Source organism: Ixodes scapularis, unplaced genomic scaffold (genome assembly GCF_016920785.2).
Source record: "Ixodes scapularis isolate PalLabHiFi unplaced genomic scaffold, ASM1692078v2 PGA_scaffold1__304_contigs__length_218370807, whole genome shotgun sequence".
In the NCBI taxonomy this organism is placed as follows: Eukaryota; Metazoa; Arthropoda; class Arachnida; order Ixodida; family Ixodidae; genus Ixodes; species Ixodes scapularis.
Window position 1 is genome coordinate 62,725,671 of NW_024609846.1, and position 21,877 is coordinate 62,747,547.

Genomic DNA, 21,877 nt, shown 5'->3' on the forward strand with positions numbered 1-21,877 from the left:
TGAAGAACCCGAATTTCGTCAGGCTCAGTTGTCTCCGGATATTTTTGGCGAGCTTCTTGAACCGGCTGAAGCAGTTCTGACACAGAACGTCGGCATCTCGGATAGAGTGAGCTGCTTCTAGCATATGCTTTCTTAAAGGGATACTGAGCCGAAATTTGGAGTTCGCCAAATAAGGCCGCAGAAGCGTTCAACGGGACGCTACGAACTCCAAAACGTCACTCATACATTCATATCTCAAACGGATGGCCCTACTTTTGGAAAAGAAGGGCGCGATCAAGCGAGGTCTTTGACGTCATAGTCCCACTGTCAAATTCGAGAATGAGGGGATGCGGCCTCGCTTCTCTCGTCCTTGCTTCGGTTCACCAGCTGGACGGGACGTAAGGAGGAGGAGGCGGAATGAGAAGCGTGACGTGTGTCTCTCGCCTGCATCGTCGGCCATGTTTAATCGCGCACTTCTTTTCCAGAAATACGGCGATCCGTTAGAAATATCGCTGTATAAGTGAATTTTTGGGGTTTTGCAGCGCCCCGCCTATTCGTCCAGCCTTGTTTTTTTTTTTTTTTTTTTAATGCGAAAGCATTAACTGTCTTGTTGAGAGAGCTGACGTCGTCAGTTTGAAGCGCGAAAACGGCGTATAGTTTCACCGATCCTTCGGTTCCATTGGCTGGCGCGCGTCGACGGGGCTCCTATTGGCCGCTGCGCTCGTCAGTTTCCACGACCGCTCACCCCATGGCGCTGAATGTCCATCAGGGCGCCGTTGTACCCCTGGGCACGGAGCGTCCAAGGCCACCGTGCCCAGGGGGGCACACGCGCTGACCGGCGAGGAACAGCACGCAGCAGACGAAAATGGGAGCGGACCAGTGGTTTGCATGCTTTCGCATTCACAACTTATAAGAAATGCTTACGTGTACCTCGATCTTTCTGAGCTCGTAATCTGGATTAAGTATCCCTTTAATAAAGCGATGTCCAAATATTTCACACTGCAAAAGTTCGTTCGATATTAGATTGTTTTTTCTTGTGCCTGTTGCTATAGTCAGTGCAGAACACTCGCTTTAAGCTGTAGGATTCAGCCATTGAAACGCGGGCAGCCGCTAGGCCTATGCAGTACTCACGGACGATGTTCACGAAGCGTCCGCCGGAGGGTACACGAGAAAGGCAGGTGAACTTCTCTGGGTCTCCTATCAAAACGCCATGTTATGTTACCGCTAGGCAAAATCCTGAGATAAACAAATGTTCCGCGGAGCCGCCTTTCTATACGTGGCGTACACAAAGACCCGACACGCCGGCTATCGAAAACAGGCCCTGCGAAGCATGCGACATGAGAGTGCCTCTCGATGGCTCCGGACCGCACGCATTTTCTGCGACTCTTGTACAAAACGGCACGAAGAATTCTCACTTTAAAACTACCGTCAGCGTCTGTGTCATCAATTTGTTTCTTTTCGGGCCACCCTCGAGCCTTTTTACACTTTGCAAAAACCAAGCTTTATAACTTGAAGTACACAAAAACAATGCATCATGTTTTTTTGCAGATTCTGTTAGTACCTATCATTGGCCTTAAATGTAGGAAAGTTAAAAAAAGAAATCGAAAATGGCATTTATTTTTAAATGGAGTTCCAAATTACTTGTAATTATTAAACTGATTCCATTTCAGCTTTTCTCATAAATTTATTTCGCTGCCCAGGACAACCATATTTAGCGGCAATATAAATAAGACACAGGATAACACACTGGAAATGTGTGAAAGTGAGGTTATTTATAGGCGCAAAGAAATAATAATAATAATATGTAAGTATTTTTGCAGAATGTTGCGATTTTTCTTCTAGAAATTAACAACGTCGATACTTAATCATAGGTATATTAAGTCAATCCTCATTGTACATTGTATGTACGTAAATATTTCTAGACCCGCCACCATGACAGTTTTGTTGGGAGAGGTGCCCGAAATGCCAACTTCGCACAATTAGTGGATAGCGCTTCGCACTGAGAGTGTGCTTCTACTTTTTTTCTGCAAAGAGAGCAAAATTGTAAAACGAGTTTAGGTTTTGTTCTGATAGGCATTGAGTATACAAAATATATATATATATATATATATATATATATATATTTTTTTTTTGTAAAAATTAAAAATGGTAACAGGACGTGGTCGGCCGAACTTCTCTGAAAACACGCAGTTATAAACATGAGAACGCGGACGCACATTACTATATATAACCTAGAAAATTGCGTGCTTTAAAAAAAAAAACTAATAGATCTTGTGCGAAATTAGCTGCGCCATCTTGCTAACGGAAAAAGAAAATCACTCGCAATTTTCATGCGTGGTTAAAGGCGGAGCGAGTCAGATCTGCGTGTGTTTGCGACCGTTCCCCTCGTTGCCGTCAAAATTTCTCTGCACTGCAACCTGCCGTTGTGAAAACAACGCGGAATCACGGACAGCAATGGTAACAAAGCATGTGGCACAAAGCTTGCTTTCTCAGCAATAAACGAAGCAGACGGAAAGTGCTGACGAAGCGGTGCGTGAAGTCGCTTCATACTGCTCGTCCGCCGCACCGAGTGTTTTCAGGCACGCCGATGGAGGATCTTTAAGGGTGCGCAGGGCATTGTGCTCGCACGGTGACACGGAGTCTTCCTAACTCGATGAACGTACAGGCCGAATGGAGGCTCTTACTGCAATGTCAGGCCTAAAGAAATAGTAGATTTTTTTTCCGTGCTGGGTCAAAAAAAAGTCAAATTTGGGGGTTTTACGTGCCAAACCTACGACGGGCATCTGGCACGCCCCAGCGGAGGACTGAGGATTAATTTCGACCACCTGGGGATCTTTTGACGTGCAACCGAAAGCTCGGTTACACGGCGCCTTCTCCGCAATAAGCCTCCGTCATATTGCGGGCACCTCGGTCGGGATTCGAACCCGCCACCTGGGAATCCGTAGGCCGGCGCTCTCGCCTCGGAGCCACCGATTCCGTGCTGGGTGACCTCGTGGTTGCGTTAGATGTATTCGATGCAGTGGGCTATAATAGGGTTTTTTAATAACCTCGTCTTCCACACATCCGAACTACCGCGACATAAGTTCGATGGCAGTAGAGATTGGAATGTAATTGCACAGGCCGACGGCCGTGAGGCCAGCACGGAAGACTTAACCTGGGCCAGAAGAACGTGTCGTTGTTTCTTTGCTGTTTTCTGCCCTGGGCTTAGAGAATTAGATGTGCGCTGTGGGCCCTCGGTTACCGAGGGTAGATAGATTGACCAACGCTGGCGACCGAACCTTGCGATCGCGTTCAACCGCACGCGACTGTGCTATCGCGGACAACATGAGCCGAGAGAGTCATTCGTGTTTGTTTTGCCTACCAGCCAGTTTTTGAGGCAGCAGGCCGGTGCCTGCCCATGAGAGCGATCTGCTGGTCGGCCGCCAAAAGAAACAGAGAAAGACGATGAAAACAAATTAGAATGTGGCAAATGTCACTATAGTGTATCAGCAGTGCATCGCAAGACACATGGGTCCAAGCATCCGACCCCCCGTTCCAACAAGTCGTCCCAGCGGGCTACGAAATGCACGTAGAGCGCGTGGAATGCGTACGAACAGTTGGTTGAGCTTATCGTTCACATTCCATCATTGGGAGGTAAAAAACACAGCTGCCGTGCCATCGCACACTGCCCTTACGGTCGTCTCCGATGCCCCCTCCGTGCTTCCAACGACGCTTGCCTACATTAAAATGGCGATGTATTCCGTGTTGTCAGACCACCAAGCGCCTGAGTAGCCAGACATATTCAAGATTGATTGTTTTTTCTAATATTAAGGGTTATGTTCACGCTGGACAGAGCCAGTACCAGCGACAATATTCAAAATATGTGAAACCCCTCCTCCAACTCAACGTGACGTCATAACACTCGGATGGTGCTAAGTTAGATATTGGACCAAAGGCCGGGCGTCCTTCCAAGTACTGACTAGACACGAAGCCCTGCCAGGTGCTGACGCAGTGTTCGTGTTCAATCTGGCTATAAAATTCGCAAGAAAAAGCGGGCGCCTGCAAATCGAGCTCGTTCGAATTTCAATGAAAGGCTGTATATTTGCGGTGCATTTTACCTCTGGAATTCCAAGCCGTAGTTGCCTTCGACTAAAGAAACGAGACAAGCCTTGGAAAGTTCAATGACGGACGCCAACACGGACTATCGAGTTGCGCCGTGCATGTTGTGTTTGGTGTTGCTATCAAAAGATGGCGCAACATGTAGCAAGGACGAAATATTGCGACATACATGCCATGACGGCTGCTGAAGATCAGATTGAAAATAATCTTCGTGCGATGTAAATTTACTCTACAAATAATTACTTAAAAATAGCTTACCACCGGAACCAAGAAAAAGAAAGGAAAGAAAAATCACCAGCCACAATTAGCAAACCCGCCGTAGTGGCGTCTGACATTTGTTTTTCATTACTTTGCTCTAACTGACCCATGGCACCACGTCTCCAAAGTGTAGTTACTACCAGCTTAACAAACGCAGAGTGTGGTGACTTTCGAGTGTCACATGGCACTTTGCAGCCAATCAGAGCGCGCCATTTGCTGATTAGGACGTCGAAGAACGAATCACGGAGCCAGGAGCGTGAACATACTGAGCCACACCCTGCGTTTGTGGAGCTGTCAGCCGTCTCTAGCACGAAATCCAACTCTCAGCGACGTCAATCACCGACTTGTGCCAGCGTCCGTCGTCGAAATTTACGAGGATATTTAGGATATTGAACTTTAACGAAGCTGTGCCTCGAAATTTGACGAAGCAACGTACCTCGCTAAGACGAATTGATGTCACTGATCTAAAAGTATTAGATGCAGCGGCCGATTTTGTTTCTCGTCGCCTTTAATATGCCTTAGGACCAGATGGGAACCCCCAGACGTCAAGATGCAGTAAGGTTTATTCGACTAAGTAGTCCACTGCTACTAAGAGACAGAACGGAATAATTGCTATTCAGAAAATACAATACTACCGTGCTTAAAGGGGTACTGACACCCCGAATGTCCCATTTCTTATTGTCTAAAACGATGCAAGTTGTAGTCATAGACACGCAAAAAAATACCGCATTGCAAAAAAAAAAAAAAAAAAGACATTCCCACGCGCGCGCGTGTTTTTTTTTTTTTTTTTTTGTCATTTTTCTCTCCCGCTTCCCACCTCCTCGCTTCTTTTGATTTGTGATGTTAAATATAATAAAATTTAGAAGCTTTGCAGGCGAAATTTCTATAACATTTAATAACGGCAGTCGTAAAACATATTTTTTAACGCAACTGCGAATGCGCTACGCCCTTGTTTTTGAAATACCAAAAATCGGAGTCCAGTGTGATGTCGCCTCCTGGATTTGTATCCTACCTCGGAAAACATGGCGGCTCTCGATGCATTTAGCAGAGGATGGTCGGTGAGTCAGGGAATAGGGGGAAGTGGGTCTTTCTTAGGTGACCGACGACCTCTCAGACTTCGAAAAGAAAATCGTCAAACGGTCAAAACAACTAGGTCTGGTGTCTGTTTATCGTAGTTTCAGTTGTGACTCCGCCGGGGTAGCCTTTCACGCAGAACCTGTGAGATGTCAAGCGTCGTCTTCTCGGCGCTCGCAGCGATAGGCAGGCGGCACGGCACGCAAGGAGGAAACCGGGTTTTCCCGGTACGCCGGCGCCCTTTTCTCCCGCTCCTCACCTCCTCGCTTTGGGTCGTGGCGGCAAAGGCCTCGGAGCGGAGGCGTGAAAGAAAGTTGACTCGCAGGGCAGCTCAATATTTGACGTCACTGCACTGGCGCGGATCTCGCGGGAACTTCGCATTCGGCATTTGGAAATTGTTTTTTTACTCCACAAATACTGAATTCTTAATCTCAAGTTTCGACTTTTGAGGGTAATGTCCAGGAATCGTTTTCAATCGTTTCGGATTATAAAACATGACACGATTTTGACGTGTCAGTGCCCCTTTAATATCACGTGTCAACTATCAGTTTGTTAAAACAATATTGCAGTCGTCTTATTTAACCTAATTTAACACGAATTGTCGCAATAAAACGTATTTTATTATAAAATATATATAAAAACAATTGAAAAACCTTGGAATTTAGCAGGCAGCTCTTGCCTAGACAATCGTTGGACAGGCTTATGCCTAAATGGTTGCATATTGTTCCATAGTTTAGACTACATGTTATTAGCCGGGATTGGTTTTGTTAGACCCCCTAATGTTGTGCTGATATTTTAACAGGTTAAGTGCATTGAAAAATTGTAATAAAATACTTTTTACAGCCGCAAAACTCACAGGAATTTCTGAAGAAATCAGCGGCTAACAAACTGGGCATGACTTGCAAAGACTTACATTCAATTTCTGAAAGTATACCCGGCATGCGAATGTACGGACCCGACAGCATATACAGCTGGATGACTGCAGGTGGGTGTACTCCAGCGCTTCTAAAATTTTAGTTCTAACGTGTGTCCATCCTTAATGTTTGCTCCAGTTTAAAGACATGGCTGATTGACATGTTGGCTGTTTCTTTAAGTGCAAAACGTAATAACTGAGTTTAGCAAACAGTGGGCAAATGGCAAAGCAAGCCCTTTACCTTCTAGTCAGTATGCTAGACACACAAAGTACTGTTAGCCATTAGTATATTTCGCACTAAATTAAGACGGCCGGGTAGTCCCGAACGCCTCATCTCGTATCACTTTTGCTTCAGCGAAATAGAAAGAAGCCAAAGGAAAAAAATATAAACTGCTTTATGTTATTTCATTTATTCGTTTCATTTATCCTGCAGCTGACACGTCTTTTCTATCACCTATCTGAGTTTGTGGTACGCTTTACCGTCCTAGCTTCAGGAAACATGAGAGGTTCCCCTTCACAAATTCATTCCAGGTTAGAAGGATAGAATAACTAAAGCAATAATTGAAACGATGAAAAAAACAAAGTATAATTACATTCAAATTCTGCCCAAGTGTTTCCACCGCCGTAGTATGTAAAACAGATTTGGTTTTGTGGCTCGCGTTTTAAGCCGATTTATTCTAAAACAGTTTGCATGCACAAATGAGTTTAAAATAAATGAAATAGTATCAGCCTCAAATTGATATTACGAATAATTACCAGCCCAAGAAAATAAAAGTGTCTTGTATATAGTAAAAGAGAAAACGCAAAAAAAAAAAATCAGATCTACGAAATGGTAATAAGTCGTGAGGAAAAGAGTTATTTTGTGCAGGCGTAGAAAAGAAATAGAAAAACAAGTATACAATGAAAAATGCACGAAGAATATAAATATTTCGGTAATGCAGACTCATTTGCATCTTTGTCAGCATTATGTACGCGGTGACTGCTATACGTCGTGGTATCATCCCGGTCTACAATTAGCAACCTACAATTAGTAATACAAAAGATAAACACGCCAAAAATGAAACAAAAGGAAGAAAAAAAAAGCTCTCTCAATTTTGGATTTCTTGATAATGGCCGAAAATAGTTTTGCAAGAATCAAATCCTAAAATTGAAGTTGCTATGCCACTTGATTATAAACTGGGGGACTTACTTCTTGATAACTAAGCATTCACGCAAAATATGCCCCGCCAGAAAATTACCAGTATTTGTGAATAATAGGTGGGAACATATTTGATGCTCCTCGATCAGTTTAAAGTAAAGAAAAATGTTAATGCAATGACTGTAAATTCCGCTAGCATTAATTTACGAGTGAATTTAGTAACGTATAAGGCAATCAATGAAAGCAAGAGTTATAATGACGGAGTCATTTGAAAAGTAAAAAATACGCAAATGGCGATTGGAAGCTTGGAAATAAAAAACGTCAGGGTACTCAGAAATGTTGTTCGGTAATAACAACCTCAAAGTTAGCTTTTTATTTGCTTGCCACGGGAATTCAAATTGCGAACGTCAAGACACTCACAATATTTAAAAACCAAAACGAAAACAAACTTCTTGTTATAAATCCCTGTAATACAATATTACTGCTCTTGTCAAAAAGAAGTCACATGTGTAAATCGCTAACTTTCCTACTTCTTCTTGGCCTTCATACGCTATTAAATAGGGAATGAACGTATTTATTCTACTGTTTCTTTCTTAGTATCCAGTAGGTTTCAACGCGGGTATATGCCAATCTTTTCTGAATCGTATGGTGTCAAAACAAACAGAGATGAGGGGTGTCTTCTTCAGCAAAGCCCTAACTAAACATGTAGAGTGCTTTGTGCTTTCAGCGAAGAAAACATATTCCAGTAGCCGACAATGGAGTATTAAAACAGCTCACTCTGAATTAACGCAACAAGTTAGGCTAGGTAAGAGAAAGTGTTCCTAGGATTCACACTTTTCAAAACCACACCGCAGAGATCCCACTGTCATATATTGAACAATAAAATAACAAGCGCACAAATCTAAACTCCAGAAGGTCTCCGCTAGAATCAAGCTTGTTTTAATGTTGAAAAGCATCAACACCCGGCACAAATATTGTCCGTTTTATAAAAATTTAGCAGTGGTCAGAGAAATTTCTCTAACGGCGGGTTTGGTGCAATATTATTAACGGCCAATCCTTTTGCTCCAGCCTGCTGTGTTCTGTCAAGCTTCTTCGTCTCCGCCAGCATACGATCATCCGGCATTCTCTATTTCCAAACTGTGGAACACTTCCACGTGACAAGGTTAAAGGCTTCTTGGCCAATTATTGTATCGACAGCTGCAATGCTGGCATCAGGTAACTGTGTATTTTAAATATTTAGCCTATTTTGCTTCTTTGCAAATATTTAGAAATACATGTATACTGTTAGGTCAGGCATTTTAATCTGTCTGGAAAAGTTTTTGGAAATAAACCTGTAGATTTTAATTATTAAATATGCAATCGTAACTAATTGATAAGGACTAAATAATGACGCAAAACATTTAACTATTGATTATTGACGTCCGAGATATTGCTGAGGAAATGAACTAACCCAGTTAGTACGTACTTGCTCTCTGAAAAAAACCACATGCTTCTAAAGCTAAAGATAATAGTTTTGAGACGTAAGTGCCGCAAGGCCCGAAAACCACTAACGCTTCGTCGATGCACTTTTTTTTTAAAATATAATGTGCCATGGAAGCTTACCTTCGTAAGCTTCCATGGCCTTAATGTTGCACCACGCCAAAAGCTTACGCTATACCACAACCAAGCAGAATAATAAAAATTTGAAGTGTGGCCTTAAATAAACCAGATGCGTTGAAAAAAGAGCTTGTAGATATATTTTAAACAAGAAAAATATATGTGAGTACAGCGCAACCAATATTTATTTACTAGTGCAGTGTAGAAAGCACTCAAAATTCAGTTTAAACCGTACACATGCAAAAAAATTCAAAATAGTTTCAAAGCACTTAACTTTTAGGCATTTATTAAAAATAAATATGGAATATAGAAAATATATTCTTATAGATAATAATAATCTTATAATAATACGAAAATATAGATAATAATAATCTTTTGAGAAGAGTTTATAACTTCCTCAAGAATAAAATGAATCCTTATTGACGTTGCGCATTCTTTACGAAAACCAATTAAAAAAAAATGTTCAGGTAAACTTCTAAATTCGAACCACTATATTTTCACAAACATTTTTCCTTTTCATCTTTGTATTTTTTTGCTAGATTCATCTAATTTCTTTTTTAGATTACAGACAGCTCTCTGACTAACCGCTTCCTCATTACGTGTTCCATTTCCTTTTCCGTTCCTATCATAACGTAACCCAGTAAGGGAAGGTGACTTAAAATTTTCATTTGTATTACTAAGGGTCACCAGATACCCACCAACTTTTTGAAAGTTACTAGTCACTTTTAGCATTCGGCGATATTATTTACTTTTCAGAAAAAAAAGACAAGTAAAATGATACACACAAAACTGAGATAATTCCAGTAAGATGTTCGTTTGAGCTAACTAAATGATCGTTTAAGATAATCAAAAACTACGAACAAGGACAAAAGAAAAAAACATACATCACGAAGTTTGTATTGTACGTGTTTCTCCTTTGTGATTGGCTTTTTGTTTTGTAATTAGAGCTTTATACGTGGATAGTCTGAAATCTATTCCTACGCCTAATGCGCCAATTGAAAGGAAGAGAACAGTAACACTGCACCCCAATGATGATAACAAGTTTTTTTTTTTAATACAGTGAACTTTTTAGAACCTAAATCGAAGTGGTGCTTTCTTGAATATCAGCTGAACGCAGAGGAAAATCAAAGGAGAGGAGAAAACAAAGACACACACTGCTGGACTATCAACCTTTTTATGAAAAACTTCCTTTTCCTTGACCATATCCGTAGAGGTAACTTCTTCTTCATCTGCCGGATCGGACAGATGATGAAGATTACCTCTACGGATAGGGTCGAGGAAAAAAAGAGTTTTTTTCATTAAAAGGTCGATAGTACAAAAGTATGTGTTATTGTTTTCTCATCTCCTTCGCTTTTACTCTAGGTTCAGCTGGTATTCAAGGAAGCATGTCAGACCAACCAGTTCAGCTTCAGGCCGTCATGAAATATTTTGATAACAGGAACATGTGTGGCACTTTTCAGGATTGGTTTCTGGGCCTCTGGCAAAGCGATTCACTGTAAGGCCAGTAGTTATAGTGGGGAGCTTCCTCTGTTCATTTGGATTGATTTGTTCATACTTTGCGACCAATATTGAGGAGCTAAGCATTGCTTTCGCTGTCAATGGTAAGTCATTTGATCTTTGCATTTTCTTATTAGTTGACATCTATCTGAAAAGCTCGTGGTAGGAACCAAAAGAGCGTAATTATGGGAAACCCAAATTTAGAGGGAAGCCATCAGTATAGCTTTGTAGTCGGGCCACCCTAGGCTAAGTGTTAGCCCTCCATGCTGCAAAAGACAGGAACTAAATGTTTCTGACAGTATTGTAGGCCCGCCCACTTACACGCCAGCCTTTATTCGTTGCGAGATGCGCTTCCACCATGTCTGTGGCTGTAGATTGTTTACACCTTATAGTCATTATCTCTCGCGACGTGAACATTTCCCGAGCTCTATATATTATACTGTCTGCTGGAGAATCAAACAGAATTCCTTAAATTGCTGCTTGGAGTCACATCGATGCTAGATGAGGACGTTGTGTAGTATAGTGCTGTGTTGCGCTGGTTTGATGAAGGCCGGTTCTTAAATGCTCAAAGCCCAGGCGTTTTCATGCACGCAAAATGTGGTCATCAACAGATCGTCGTCTTCTGTCTAAGGTACCACATTCCTCCTGCTTTAGTTTTAAGTAGAAGCGCGAACAACAGCACCGGACGCGTGAGGCAGTATGCCTTGTGTGTCCGAGGGACGCCGCATGATTCGAGGATTTCGATGAGGTTCTAAATGCGTCTTCCGCCGAACTTACCCGCATCGCTGGAAGTAGGGTTCCTTCTGATGAACTTGGAAAACCTAAAGCATACCCCGTGGCTTCGCTAAAATTCTCTTTCGGAACTAAAAGCATCCATGGTGATGGACCCTGGTTACCTATAGACTCGGAAACTGAGTGTCTGAAGTAATAGATGTTAAAGTGAACGGAAATCGTACGATTTTGTACTTCCCTAACATACTAAAGTGGTCTTCCTCGGGAAACAATTATTCCTGCGGACCAAGAGTTTCTGTGGACATCTCGAACGAGGACGCGATCATTTGCCTCGAAATTACGAATGGATCTTCGGGACTTGTCATGCACCAACTGTTGTTTGCGCACATGCTTATTCACGGTTCGTTCTATACTTGGTTTAGTCAAGTCAAGTTCGAAGCAGCCGCTTGAAACACAGTTTAGCTGGTGTCCACTCCGTGATAGTGTCGAGAGTAGTGCTGTAATTCAAAAGAACTCTGGCCAGTCCTTGTTTGTCTGTGCAGCTAGTTGGGATTCCTGGTGCGGGGTCTCTCATCCAAGCTCGCTTGAATAACTGCTCCACTCACTCAGACGCTTCGTTTGATCATTCATGTTATGGCGATGTACCAATGTGCTTCACCCCGTTTATTCATAAAAACTTTTTGAAAGTCTGCGGAAGTAAACTGCGGTCTGTTATTAAAGACAACCTGCGAGGACACTCCATAAGATGTGAAGAGATTACACAGAAAATCAATGGTGCGAGCGGCTGTTGTCGCGTTTGTGAGTAGGATTTTTGTCCACTTCGAGAAGCTGTCCCTGACGAACAGGTAGGGCTGCTTCTTGTGTTCAGTTCAGTCAACGTAGCTTATTTTCACGGTTGTCTTGCCCAATGCCCAAAGCAATCGGTGCAGAGAGGCTGCAACTGGTTAAGGGGAAAGACTGGCTAATTTGTTTTCAGATGCAGACTCTATGACGGGGAAAATGTGGGACCAGTGGATGCGAATGTGCAGTAACCAGTTCCTTCCCATCAAGCCTGGTTAAGATTTCCTTGGACGACCGGAAATGGTAGCGTCCCGGCCTGATCTTTCTACGGGACGGGAACTTGCGCCTCTCCTAGAACAGGAATGGTGTTGCCCGTGTTTGAGCGGATATGCAAGGTCAAGTGTCGGAGTTGCAAATTGCGCAGCGATACATTATATTGTCCATTTAAAATTATGGTTAGAGACGCTCCAGTGTTATGCAGTATTTTCACAGGGTTTCCTGCAAGCTTGAGCAGGACCTAAAAGGCGTCGCCGACACTGTGAGTGCTGCAATCTATTGTATGCAGAATAATGTAGGCCTCTTGGAGACTTTTTTTATCTAAAACTTTACTGCGTCTTGCACACATGCCTCGCTCCGGCAAACTCGAACCACGTGTCCCTTCTTCCAGCAGTTATGGCAAAATTTCCTTTTGTAAGGGCAGTCCTAATGAAGGGGATGATCGCAACAACGGTAGCAGATACGTAATGCAGGAGTGCTTGACGCTGTTGACGCCGGGTTCTTTGTTGGACGCGCTTTCTTAATACTTCCGTCGTGAGGAGATTCATGTTGAGTGAGCTAAAAAGTGTTCTGTTTGGCGAGTTCCAAGCCTATAGGGCGATCTTGCAAGCAGACTTCAAAGTTATCATCCTCTCGATGATCAGGCGTTTGATGTAATACTCCTCCCTTAACCCACACGGCAGACCGTCTTTAGAGCGCGGGACACTAGAGCGCCGACGTTAGAGCGCGTGACACGAGGGCGCTGCGACTGTAGCGCGCTTGACACTAGAGCGCACGTCACGAGAGCGCATGACCAGTTGAGCGCGCGACACGAGAGCGCACGACCAGTTGCGCGCGCGACTCGAGAGCGCACTAGTTCAGCGTCCGACACGAGAACGCACCCCATTTGAGCGAACACCGCAAAATGTGTGATGTACCCACGGTTCCACAGACAGAACAAATTGTGCGACTCATCGGATTGAAGAATTTGTGATTTTCGATTTATTGAATATGCCTTTAATAAAAACTAAAACGGGTACGACTCTTTCTAACCAAGTTTTTACTGCCACCAGAGAAAAGAGGGGACAGGGGAGTGTGCTGGGACATATAGCTACCGGGAAAGTTTGCAGTTGAGTGGAGCAGCGAGTCTAAAATTTCTTCACAGAGCTGCGTGTGCCTCTCGGATATACTATAAATAGTTTACTTTTATCTATATTTGGTTTATTCTTGACAGGCATTGTGGCTCCGATCTATTCTGTGGCTATTTAGACGTCCCTCACATAAGTTTAAATGGTATTCTGACGTCCATGTTCATAATGAAGAAAGTTCACCGCTAAAAAAGTATGAGTAAAAAACTCATCGAAGGAAAGCTCAGCGCAATTTTATCGGACGCATATCTTTCCAGTCTTTTGACGGATACCGAAAAATCCGCCTGCAAATCTATGATAAACAAAATCAAAGAACTAATGAAGCTAGGTCAGCTGCAATATTTGTTCCTGCAAAAATGCAAGCTACAGATATTAACTTTTTTTTTTTTTTTTTCCTGTCAGTTTTTTGGAACACTTCTCGGTTTGTCACGCGCAAAAGTTTCGTTGACTGGTTTAGCACTGTCATTGCTGAATTCCGCGTCATAAATCCCTGCCAATTTACTTAAGACACGCGATGCCCAAACAAGTGGTCGGTCCGGGCTGGCCACTCGCGCTGGACCGGTTGTGCGCTCTCGTGACGTGCGCTCGGTTAAGGTGGTGTGTGCTGGGTGCGCTCTCGAGTCGCGCGCTCTAACGTAGCAACGCTCTCGAGTCGCGCGCTCTAACGTAGCAGCGCTCTCGAGTCGCGCGCTCGAACGTAGCAGCGCTCTTGAGTCTCGCGCGCTAATGTCGCGGCGCTCTCGAGTCGCGCGCTCTAACGTCGCTGCGCTCTAGTGTCGCGCGCGATAACTTCGTGGCGCTCTACTGTCGGCGCTCTACTGTCGGCGCTCTTGTGTCGTGCGCTCTAGTGTTGTACAGCCTCCCACACACGCAACGTTCACAGAGGGCATCGTGTGCAAGAGCTTTTTAAGCGCTGTGATAAAGTCAGCCACGATATCTCCCTCCTCCCGATTGCGTTTTTATAAGCGGAACTATTGTGGAATCTTGATTGGCTTGGGCTTAAAATGCTGAATGAGAGCTTCCTTGAGACCTTTGTACGAACATTCTGTCACTGTTCTTGGAGATACGAGGTCTCGTAAAAGGTCATAGGTCGGTGCCTTAAGCGTCGCAAGCAAGATATCTGCCTTCTTACGTTCCACAACCTCGTTAGCCGCAAGCCAACGTTCGAATCTTTCGATCTAAAGGTCGAACCGCTCTGACTTGCCCAACTCGGGATGCAACTCAAACTTTCAAAAAAGACCGTGCGTCTACTTCTCCGCACAACACTCGGACGATTCGGAAACACATGTTTAGACCAAAACACGCAGTCTGAGTTATGACATAAAGCATTGCAAGCGTGATGTTTTGCATTGCTTAATGTCACAACTCAAACTGCGTTTTTTTTTTTGTCTAAATATATGTTTTGTCAGGTTCATTCGTTGAGCTGCCTCTGTTAGTTGGATTGGGGTGATTGGCTCTCCAAGTTTTGTGCGGAAAAGTAGACGCACGGGCTTTTTTTAGAGTGCATCCTCACCACGTGTGTAATGGCATGGGCGGGGCCTTTTCAAACGTCCCAGCAGTCGAAGGTTCCTCCAGTCGGTTAGAGCTGTGGACCAATCAACCGATCAATAAAAAAATCTGATTTTATTTCACATAGAACGATGGTACCTGGAGCAAAAAGTTGCAATAAATGCAGCTTGACAAGGCCTCAGCTCCAAGATGAGAGTTCGCGTACAGTACGTATCTAACACAGTGAAATATTAACTTCCCTATTTAATCTTATGTACAGAGGTGTCTTTTCCTTTGCAATATTTGACTCAATACGCTTTAATATCAAAAGCATTTTAAAAGGTAGATAATATCAACATAAAGTCATCAAAAAGTCAATTATGACTGAAGTTCTTATAATTCAACGTGTTTAATAAACATGGTAGAAGGAATTTGATGGATGCGATACCATGGTTTGTGCGGGGGGTTGGTACATGCGACTCTTCACATAGCCGTGTGTGACAGGAGATAACATTTGTAGTTAAGTTCGATAATTGTAATAAAACAGTACTTCTATTTTCGTGCTGATTTAAACGATAATAGGAGCCGGTAATAATGTAGATTATGTGCTCTAAGAAACTTAAATTGAGTAAAAAGAGCATCTGTGTGATAAAAGTACGACACATTACGACCAGTCTTAGTGTTTATTTTTTCTTTTTGCAGAGTCAGGATTTTGTTTTTATATATTGCAAGGTAGTGGTACCCCATTACAAGTTGACAATACAAAAAGTACGACTGCACGAGACCATTGAAAATAATTTTCTTAACTGACGGCGTGAAACTTGTACGGTATCCGGACAATGTACCTACAACTTTTCTAGCATTTCTATGAATATAGTCCACATGCTCATTCCGGGATAAGTGGTTTATAAATATAACACCTAATATCTTGAAGGACTTTACTACCTCAAATGCACCCCCACGTAAAATGATATTTAGGTTAGATAAAATTGCCCTGTTTGTACCCCGGAATAGCGGGCACTTTGTTTTGTTTGCGTTAATTCGTAATTTATCTATTTCTGTCCATAGGTGTAGTGTAGAAAACATACGATTCGCCGTATTTTTAATCTGGTCAGATGTATTGTCTTTGAAAAATAATGTAGCGTCATCGGCATAGGCTATAACTGTAGAGTCTGGAATACAATATCAATATCATTAGTAAATGGAAGAAATAACAAGGGACCTAAGAAACTTCCGTGAGGTGCACCTGTTATCACTGTTTTTGTAGATGTTACTGAAGCATTGATTTGTACAAATTGTCTAGGCTCCAACAAGTGTGATTTCAATAAATTGATTGCATCAGCCAGTAAACTGTAGCATTGTAGTTTATTTAAAAGAGTACTTTAATTTACTAGGTCATATGCCTTAAAAAATTATGTATATCGCTCATGTCAACAGTTTGATTTCGATATCACTAATCTTTACTTCTTTTTGGGACAGTAGAGCGGATTTAGTAGAGCTTCCTTTCCTGAAACCGTGCTGGCAATCGGTTGTTAAAGAGAAACGCTCCAAATAGGCGGACAGTTTACCATAAAGGATCTCTTCCAAGCCTCTAGACAAACTATATAGTATATATATTGGACTATAGTTTCCCAACAAGTTAATATCGCCACATTTAAATATCAAAACGACCTAAGCAATTTTCATATGTTCAGGAAATTTATTTAATAACATTGAAAGATTTAACATGATCGTTAATGGTGAAGCTAATAAGTTAATAACAAATTTGAGTGGTTTTATACTCAGGTCATTTTAATGTCCTTTGGTATTATTTAGGCTTCGAAACGCTGATATTACTTTATTTTCGTCAATTAAAGTTAAAAAGAAGATTGCGTATGTTCATAAATATAGCCACAATTTCTTCTTCGTTGCACTCGAAGTGCTGTTGATTAGGTCGACAAAGTAGACATTGAAAGCATTTGCAAGCGACGTACCAGAAAACTTTTCTCCTCGGTGTTCAATTTTAGTTAACATGGCTTTCTGATCGTAAGACTTCAAGACGCAGTTAATATTTTTCCATAATGTCTCTGGCTTACTTTTCTCGATATTGTTAACCACTTTTGTATGATATTAAAGCTTAGCTTTTTTATCGATGCGTTCGGTTTTTTCTCTCGAATGTCTTAAACTTTGACGGATCTTCGCTATCTATGGATTTGACAAATTTACGACACACATTATTTTTATGTTAATGTATTTCAACAGATCATGTTAAACCCAACATTTTTCGGACCTCTTGCCAGGCTTGATGAAGTTGTACGGAACTCTTTTCTTCTAAATTTCGTGCACGAAAGAGAGGTAGCGTGCAGTGAACAGTTTTTTTTTTTTTTTGGTTATCTCGGGGTGTATTTGTTGCCAATAGTTTTTTCGAGCACTTTGTGCACAGTACGGAGACAGGGGTTTGTCACAAAGCAGCGTATTTAAATAAATACGAAGTTAAAAGATAGACTCACCGGCGTCAGCCATTAAGAGGGAGCTGGACGCCCGTCCACCACCGCGAGTGATAACAGCATTAAGGGGTTTTAGTGTTGCGTATTGGAGCAAACGCAAGCGCTGTGCGTTTACGTTAGCGTTGCATGCTCGACGTTGCGCGTGCGCGTCGTCGCCATTCGCGAATCCGAGACGTAGTTTGGGACTCCGCGCACGCTTAGTGTGAAACCCGTAAATCCGCGAACTCAAGCACCGCAACACGGTGCTTGAGTTTAATTATATATTCAACACTAAAACTCAGTAGTGAGTTTTAGTATTGCTTACAAGAGCGCACGCAAGCACTGCGCGTCTGCGTTAGCGTTGATTGTTATACACTGCATGTGCGCCGGAGCCCAAACTACGGTATTCGATTGGCGTATCGCGACGACGCGCATACGCAGCGTGTAGCACGCCAAGCTAACGCACATCGCTTGCTGTTGCTCTTGTACCCAGCACTAACGCTCTTTATTATTAAGTGTGCACGTGAACTGATTATGTAGGCTAGACGACTGACAGTGTTCGACGCAACAAATCAATTGCAAGCCAGTCAAAGTTTGCCTACGCAATTGCTCAAGACAGAATTGTCCTTTCTGAAAGTGTTCTATAGCTTTATTACAAATAATATTTGAATGATGCTCGTAGTTAAACATTTGCAATCCCGGACGAATTGTAACCAAAATATACTTTTTGTATGAGGAAGGTTACATTCATACAAGTTGCTAAACCAATGCGTATTAAATTACTACTCGCTGAGTCAAACTTTGCGAGGATAGGTTTTATTGTTCAGAGTTAACGATGCAAATATGATGCCGCCTCTTTGTTTTCCTTGCAGGTGCCGGAGCAGGAATGGTGATGTTGACGCACCCAACGTGCATCAACCAACACTTCGTTAAACACAAAGGCCTTGTCATTGGCCTCAATTTCGCTGGATCGACATTAGCATTTTTTGTGTTTCCAAAAATCATCGAGCTTCAAGCTATCGCCTATGGATTCAAAGGAAGCCTTCTCCTCTTGGGGGCCATCTCGCTCAATTCACTGCCCTTCACCTTGTTTATTAGGCAACCTCACTGGCTAACGAAACAGCCTGATATAAGCTCTCCAACTGCTATATCACACGCTCAGCAGAACGGAAGCGCTGTCAAAATCCTCAAACACTCTTCGAAGCCGAGCCTCTTTCAAGACTTGCGCAATCTTTTGTGGAATCCGATTTTCTACATCATACTTTACACGTACCTTACTTACAGTTTTTGCTACGATTGTTACAGCTCGCTGCTTGTTGATTTCGCCGTTGACAAGGGAATTTCTTTGTCCAAGGCGGTAACGCTGGTATCCATGACAGCTTTAGCGGATTTTGCCGGGAGGTTACTGCTTCCGACGGCCATTGACCATGGACTCAACAGCAGGGTCCTTATGGCGGTTCTTCTGGCTTTTATGGGGACTTGTTTCTTACTTCTACCTTTCGCGAACTGGTACACATTCCTTTTCATTGTGACCTGTGCAATCGGGTTTGGGATCGGCACGTGTCTTGTGAGCGCTTCCGTTATCATCACCCAGCGCGTAAGTGTGGAGATGGCGTCAGTGGCCTTTGGAGTGGTGTACGGGATCTGCGGAATTCTGTCCTTTGGGAAGCCACCGATTATTGGTAAGTCCCTTTGTATTTCTGAGGAAATAAAATACGTTAGGTGCATTGCCAGCTAGTTCAGTCAGAGTTGTGCCAATAGACACTTTAAAACAATATACGCGCCCTTTAGTAGGTGTTGCGCCGATCATCCGTACCCGGCATCGTTTGAAGACATACTCGAAGCACGTATTGAACACCACAAGGGCTGCGTCAGCGTTCGGCGAGGACTCGGGTGCAATCATGGGCCCCGTGCCCGCGTAAGGGTGACCGCCAATGTTGCTCGACTGAGTTTGGAAAATGTCTATGGCAGAACATTCTCAGACTTTTACTTAAGAGGATACCGCACCTCCCAAGCCCTATGCAATTCCAATGGCAACTTTTTAGTATTTTTTTCTCGAGAACCACCGAACGGATTGACTTGGGATTGGTTTTATTAGAAAGATAATAAAAAACTGAGTAATATTGTGGCGCTACATTTTTCGATTTTTAAGCTTAAAAAGTTTTACGGGAACTTAAAGATGATTGAAAAAGCCTTTTTCTCTCGTTCCGTGCTTCGTAAACATTTAAAAATAAACCGGGGCCTAAATACAAATTTAGGCTCCACAATATTCAAGACCAGGACTTTTTGAATATATCTCTTACAAGATCTTTTTTTGAGAGATTCTCATTGTAATAAAATTTGACTAAGTTTGTAGCCTATCAGAACGTCAAAAAATCCAGCTGTCTGGTGGCGCCATCTATGAGTGTGTCCGCAATACTTGCTCTTGAAATTACGCAATGTGTTGTTGCCCCCGGACTACTTGCATCTTCAAGGTCGTCGGGTTGAGAGTGGGGATTTTGAGGAAGGGTGCCTCTCGAAACAGATTTTTTTTTTTCTGTTTCTTTCTGTTTCTTTTTTTTTTTTTTTGTTTTGTTTGGGGGTTGAAGGTATTTTGCGGGTTATCGCGATAGTGAGTAAATACATCGCCCGAGCACGCCCTTGGGAGGATGTTCCGTTCTTTGTTGGTGTTTTGGGGTCGCACCAATGCAAGTAAAAAGCTTGTTTTTCTTTCTTTGTTTGGCGGTGGAGATATTTAGCGGGTGGGTGAGAGCTCCCTAGTGAGAGCAATCGCCGGAGCGCGTCATTGGGAAGACGTTCCATTCCTTGTTGGCATTTCGGTTCAAGAAAATGGGAGTGAAAGATTTCACGCTTCAAGCGGTCCATGCGTGAGGCCTCAAGTTAGCAAATGCAGGCAGACAAAAGCTACCGAAGGGTCAAAGAGTAGATACTGTCTTACCACTTCTTTCTGTTCGAAATAGGATAGATAAAATTTGATCTGGCGATTTCAAATATTCTGCAGATATGCATTTAAAATGTTTACTTATTTTAAATGTGGAAGAAACATACGTGAGTTCGTCGATTTTGTTTTAATTTCGACATTCGCTTTGCATATCAGCTTGTAGAGGCTGATTCTACCCAAATAAAACAAACATTGCGAAAAAAATTCAGTGAAGCTAAAAACAGAACAAGCTTTTTGGAAGTAGGCGTGACACGGTGCTATTTGGAAGTTGTGCAAGTCGCGCCGAAGATTCTTTGTTTGGCCCGAACCAACACACTCTTGAATCAGTATTTTATGAAATAGAGGCAAATGTATTAGACAGGAACCCGCACGCCTTTTGTTTTGGTGTTCGTAGATTGCACTGTCTTGGCTGCGATGAGCCCTTGGCCGGCTGTTACTCATGAGCGGCGAACAAAAAAATGTCACCGGAGAACGGGCGGCGGAGAAAAGCTCACCAGTTAAATGCTCACTGCAAAATCGACAGATGCAGAGAAAAGCTCATTTACGAAATTTATTATTTTCGCATTGCGGTGTTTATATTTAAAACTCACGTCCGCACTTTGCTCAGCGCTCGCGCGCTTTTTGCGTATTCGTATATTTGTAAAACCAAGTGTTCTCGTTCAGCCCCAGAAGAACAGCTTACTTTCTAAGAAAAATGGGGAAGAGGCAGACAAATCTACAGTTTTGCAGAATGCGAACATATAAAAAAGCAGCAAATGTTTTTTTTTTTTTTGTTAACTTTTACATGGAGACAGGGCATTGCCTCAAAGTTGAGTACTACGACGAACAACAATGTTACCTCCGTCTCGGCACCTGACGACTCCTGGCCCCCAAAAAGTATCAAGTTCGTCTTAGGCCACATAACCGAAGGAAGTCATTGTTTACTACAAAGCAAAAGAAAAACCGAACATAATATTACCGCGTGCGCAGCCAGCCAACCAGGCAGCACGCCCGTAGCCTAACGGTTACCGTGCTGATCTTCCACGCAAGTAGCCGAGGTTTGATGCCTGACCGCGGATACACCTTTTTTTATTCTTTATGTAATGTCGCATTCTGGTGAATTCCAGAACCCTGTTGCTTATTGGAGGTTAGAATGTTCTGCGCGCCGAACCTTCTACGCCGGTTGTTGTTCCAGAAGCCCACGCGTGTAGGTAACGAGCTCCCCGTGGAGAGCCGGAGTCAGTCCCGATCCTGTTGTTTCGCCGACATCGACGCCTTCTATTTTGTTCGCCCCATTAAACGTTTAGTTTTTTTGTGTTTTTTTCAGTTATTCACCGCCTTATCATTTGTCATTCGTGACATTACCTTTATCCTTTGAACGAAAAAAAAAAAAACACTATTTACAAAAACGAGAAACGATCTGGCCATAAACCATGACGTTCGAAAAAGCGGTGTTCTACGAAACGGCTTCGATGAAATAGACCTATTGCTATATTACCCTAGCATCAAGGATAATGCAGCGATTGGTGTTGCACG

General features: G+C 42.8%; 2 protein-coding genes across 3 annotated transcripts in view; one reads left to right on the forward strand and one right to left on the reverse strand.

Moving 5' to 3' along the window:
• The window catches only part of LOC8027265 (monocarboxylate transporter 9), a 134,646-nt gene that overhangs the window by 98,755 nt on the left and 14,014 nt on the right, over positions 1 to 21,877 (reverse strand). The window lies entirely within an intron of this gene.
• The window catches only part of LOC8027266 (monocarboxylate transporter 9), a 28,395-nt gene continuing 12,821 nt past the window's right edge, over positions 6,304 to 21,877 (forward strand). The window contains exons 1-4 of the mRNA XM_002407638.4: positions 6,304 to 6,394; positions 8,529 to 8,675; positions 10,517 to 10,657; positions 18,294 to 19,103. Coding sequence (XP_002407682.3) covers positions 6,304 to 6,394; positions 8,529 to 8,675; positions 10,517 to 10,657; positions 18,294 to 19,103 — 1,189 coding nt within the window. The remainder of the gene's footprint in view (positions 6,395 to 8,528; positions 8,676 to 10,516; positions 10,658 to 18,293; positions 19,104 to 21,877) is intronic.